Genomic DNA, 5,059 nt, shown 5'->3' with positions numbered 1-5,059 from the left:
GGCCTCCCCGCCGGGCTGGGGCCGTGGGGGGGGGAGGCGGCAGGGAGGAGGGGGCAGCGATCTCCGGGCGCCGAGCGCAGTGCCCGGTTCCGAGTCTGTGCGCTTCCGCAGGGTCGGGGAAAATACAGTGAAGGTGGTGTGAGAGTGAGGAGTGAGCCTCAGACCCACTTGTCTGCGGGCAGGCTGCTGCCTCCGGTGTCCTAAGAGGGTCTCCTTCCCTTGCCTATGGGCGCTGTGCAGGCCAAACTGAAGAGCAGATGTGTGTGTGTCCCGCCCCAAAGAACACGTTACCTCTGTTCTAGGATACAATTCAGCCGGCACCTGAACAGCTGGTCTGGAATTTAAAGAGGAAAAAATCGTATTTCTCTAAAGCTTATTAATTGTTACTGCCTGTATCAGCTTACGTACAGACAGAGATTGCTGTAAAAGAAAAAAAAATACATTATTTAAAGTTCCTCCTCGCTGTTTCTAGGATTTCCCACAGTGACTGTATTTAAAGTGAAGGACAGAGCAGGGACCCTGTTGGGATGTCCTGGCACGTTGTTCCCTGCCGCTGGGCTCACCTTCCCCTCCCAGGGAGGAGGCCGAGCTCACGCCTCTCAGCCCAGCACCCCCTCCCAGCATGGCTCCTTGAAGAGCTGAAGAGTGCTCTTGGGGCCTGCGGGTGAGATCCTGCAGGTGCCCCTCATCAGCACGGTAATGCTTGGTGATGGGGAAAGAGGGAGCATGGTACTATGCTCTAGGAAATGTAACCACAAAGTAATTTCATGGATTTAAAATGATGGAATACAAGTAAACAGGGAAAACCTTCAATGATTTGTCTCCTAAGGTGGTTGTATCATTTTTATCAGAAGCATTTGCCGCTACTAGGAAATATTTCAGGGTGTCGGTAGATGGGGGGGCTTACAAGGCTGTAGGAGAATTAAATCAAGCTTCCGTGCAAGCCTGGATTTTCACATGCAAAACAATGAGAGCACAAATGAATGCTGTGTGGTTTTGAATAACATGAACTTCAAGTCTCTCTGCATACAGACCATGAAAAACAGGTTCCTTGAAAGTGGAATTATCAAGTCTGGTTTCCTCCTTGCTTCTGTCTTTAGTCTCCTCAACTCCCTCACCTCAGATAACCACAGATCTCCACCGACATACCGTGTGTGATACTCCCAACAGGCAAGAGAAAACATGTATAGTGTTAATCTGGGTTACGCATGTGCTTCTTGGCCAGGTAGTACATCCCTGGCTGCTGCTCTCGGTGCAGGGATCAGCGAGGGCAGCTTTCCTCTCCCTCTGCACCAGCTGGGAGCACATTTGGAGAAGAGGGTGACTGGCAGCAGTCAGTGTGGCTTGACCAAGGGCCAACCATGCCTGGCCGACCCAATCGCCTTTGGCGATAAACTGGCTCTGCCGATGAGGGGAGAGCAGGGAATGTCATTTACCTTGAATTTAGCAAAGACATGACTGTCTCCCACAGCGCTCTTGTATCCAAGTTCGGATGTTATGGTCTGGGTGGGGAACAACCAGATGGGTAAAAACCATCAAGGATGGTTGGTTGGGCTTAGAGGGGGCTGGTTAATGGGTCGTCTCTACCTGGCAGCTGGTAACAAGGGGAGCACCGCAGGGACCTGGCCTGAGATGAGGCGATGGAGAGCTCCATCATTGGATTTGCAGATGATGCCAAACAGGGGGCTGGTCGGTATGCTTGAGGGCAGGGCTGCCATCCTGAGGGACCTGGACAGGCTGGAGGAATGGGCCATGAAATTCAACGAAAAGTCCTGCACTTGGGTGCCAGAGAGCAGCGAGGGCAGGCTGCTCCTTGGGGAGCGGGGTTGAGGAGCACAGCACCATGGCTGGCAGCAGGGCTTCACCAGGGCCCACCCCACTCCTGGCAAACAGCATCTGGGGCACCCGAGAGGCCACATCACCCAGCAGGCTTGTGGGGACAGGGCAGGGCTGAGGTCAGGCAGGGATGTAAGCTGCAGATCAGGATCAGGCCCTGTGAAGGGAACTGGGGTCAGATACAGCTCTGGGATGGCTGCAGGGCTCTGGGGACGTCAGCCTGCAGGTGGGGCTGGGCTCGGCGGGGCCCATGGCTGGGCAGGCAGGGCTGTGGGGAGATGGAGACCAATGTCCTACAGCATCGCTGGGGCAGGGACCGATGGCTCCAGGCTGGGCTGAAATGGTGTCCTGGGTCATGGGCAGGGTAGGGGGAGCCCTGGGGAGGGGGAGCGTGTCAGGACCTGTTGGTGCCCCTGGGGCCCCATCCCTGGGTAGGAGCCACCCCTGCACTGGTACGGGCTGGGACCGGCTGCTGGGAGCAGCTCTGAGGGAACAGCCCTGGGGGTCCTGATGGGCAGTGAGTGGGACATGGGCCACCAGCGAGTCCCGGCAGCAATGACGGCCAATGGCAGCCAGGGCTGTATGAACAGGGGCAGAGCCAGAGGTCGAGGGGAGTCGTTATGCCCCTCCACTCAGTACTTGTTACACCACATCTAGATACTGCATCCAGCTTTGGGCTCCCCAATACAAGACATCAATAAACTGGATCAAATTCAGGGGATGCCACTGAGAGATTGTGGGGCTGGAGCACTGGCCCTGTGGGGAGAGGCTGGGGGAGCTGGGCTTGTTCAGCCTGGAGCAGAGATGGCTTTGGAGAGGGGATAGACCTTAAAGAACCCCCCAGTGCCCCTGGGGAGATCATTGAGGAGATGGTGCAGGGCAGAAGGACGAGAGACAACTGGCGTAATTTGAAAGAAGAGAGGCTCAGCCTGTAACACGTTTCCCCCATGAGGACAGTCAGGCAGAGGCACAGGTTGCCCAGAGAGGCTGTCCAGTCTCCATCCTCAGAGATTTTTCAAGCCCCAACTGGATGAGGCCTTGAGCAGCCTGGCCCAACCTCAGAGCCAACCTGCTGTGAGCAGGAGGTTGGAGCAGAGACCTCCTGAGGTCCCTCCCAGCCTGAGCTACCCTGTGATGAAACCATGAGATTTCTGTCCCTTCTTTCGAATGTCATTGAGATGTTGGAAAGGTCAAAGGTCATCTGGGGACACAAGTGACATAATGGGTGGACAGAGATCTAGACAAAAACGCCACCTTAGCTCATAAACCATGTTTCCTTCTGAAAGCAGGCTGAGGGACTGTGTCACTGAACTCGGGTACCACATATACTGGCTGTAGTAATTAAGGTTGAAAGACAGCGGTGAGTCTCACACACCGTCACACTGCACGTGGCAGCCAGGCTCCACTCAGGCCTAATTCCAGCCAAAGTGATTTTCACGTGGAACTCATCACCTTGTAAAACTACTCATCAAATACTACCCTTGGCCCCTACATGGAGTATCAGCTCCTCAAGGCAAGTTGTAGGCATATGGCTCACTAAGGGGTTAACACGTCTACTGTAAAGACACTATGCTGATGGAAAACTATTTGTGTACTACAGACTCACCGGCTGGCAGGAAAGGAGAAGGCAGCAGTATGCGCATCGCTAAGGCGGCACATCCTTCCTCTGCACAAGGCGGACCTGAGCCACGCGGCCGGCATGACCACTGCCTACAGCTGCCTGATGGACCAAGGCCGGGTGCCCCATTTCAAATCTATGGCAATGTTTGCCCTCAGCACCCTGGCAACAATACTAAGATGCTGGATTTTTTATTTTTTTTTTAAATAAACTGTCTGGCATTCACAGTAAGCGAAAAATAAACACAGCACAATACATTCTTTCATTTGAATGCAGAATTTATTTCAAACAAATAATTTTAAATATGAAAATCCTCTAGATTATGAACATTTCTAGAATATAATTTTGCCAAAGAAAAAGCTTGGAAGAGCGAAGGTGTCAAAATCTGGCTCTGCTAAACTGAATGGAGCTGATCGCTGTTCAAAGGGTATTTCTCCCTATGTTTTCACATAGTTGACTGTTTTACAGAATACCGTTATTCAGTGTAAATATTAGTTCAGAGATCCTCAATAGGCTGCAGTCTTCCACAACTGTTTTATGACCAAAAGCAGTTTTTACTTGCTTACATTAAATCAAGCCACCCAATTTCCTGTACATACATAGCATAGCAAATGAAAAAAAATTATACCAACAAGGTGAGAACTTAATCCAACTTCTGTTGAATGGGTAGAAAATATTTACAAATAAAAATGTTCTAAACCATCCACTTCTAGTGAAGAAAAACAGTCTGACCACTTACTTCCCTTGTAAACATTTATTTTATTATTCTTTACCTTATGTAGGCTGGTATTGCCAATTTTTGGATTAACATATTTTGCAGAAATGTACAGCAGCAGAAATTCCTCACTGATACTCAGCTGGTTTTATTGTCTTACTCTACAGAATCCTGTACGTATACAGAAAAACATAATTTCTCCTTAGAATACCACATTTTACAAGATTGCAATTATACGGTAGTCACTTCCTTCCAGCATTGCGTATGTCAGCGTATGCTTATATCCTTCCAAAACAGGCACGTCGTAGAGATCAATTCTGACTATAAATACATAGTTTATGTTAGTCCTTCTATGTACAACAAAACACGTATTACCCCAGTATAAAGTAATAATACTTATGCATCCGTACAGATTTGAACTACAGACCCACTTCTTTAACGAAGTTTACAGTATAAAAAAATAAGGATACCAGTTCCCTACTATAATATTTTCATCTTTTAGTTTCTTGTGGAGTAGTCAGTGATACAAGCATTGCTTGTTTTGTGTAAAATATATTATTTTAAAATACCAGTATACTGTCCTTCCAGTTACAAAAATATAATTACGTCCTACAGAAATCTTACTGAATTAAAAAGTGTATAAAAAATATGGATCATCATTTTAGACCATATGTGAAATTAGAAATAAAGTAGAAGTAAATGTATAATTATTTAAAAATACTATCTTCTGGCTCAGTGAGCCACTTCCGATTTTGCATAAAAAGAGATCAAAGCTTAGTTAGAAATTTAATGGCCAGGGACGAGTTTTAGCTACCGAGTAATAATACTACATTATTAGTGTGGCCAAAGAAGAGCCACTGGAAGATGTTTACAGCTGTTCAGTTCAAAGG

At 48.6% G+C, this 5,059-nt stretch overlaps 1 protein-coding gene across 1 annotated transcript in view; it reads right to left on the bottom strand.

Moving 5' to 3' along the window:
* KDELC2 (KDEL (Lys-Asp-Glu-Leu) containing 2) overlaps positions 1–3,479 on the bottom strand; it is a 21,617-nt gene extending 18,138 nt beyond the window's left edge. Inside the window, exon 1 of the mRNA XM_009335280.1 lies at positions 3,443–3,479. Within this exon, the coding sequence (XP_009333555.1) occupies positions 3,443–3,479 (37 nt within the window). The remainder of the gene's footprint in view (positions 1–3,442) is intronic.
* Between the last annotated feature and the right edge of the window lie 1,580 nt (positions 3,480–5,059).

Source organism: Pygoscelis adeliae, unplaced genomic scaffold (genome assembly GCF_000699105.1).
Source record: "Pygoscelis adeliae isolate BGI_AS28 unplaced genomic scaffold, ASM69910v1 Scaffold142, whole genome shotgun sequence".
In the NCBI taxonomy this organism is placed as follows: domain Eukaryota; kingdom Metazoa; phylum Chordata; class Aves; order Sphenisciformes; family Spheniscidae; genus Pygoscelis; species Pygoscelis adeliae.
This window is presented reverse-complemented; position numbering and strand designations above follow the sequence as displayed.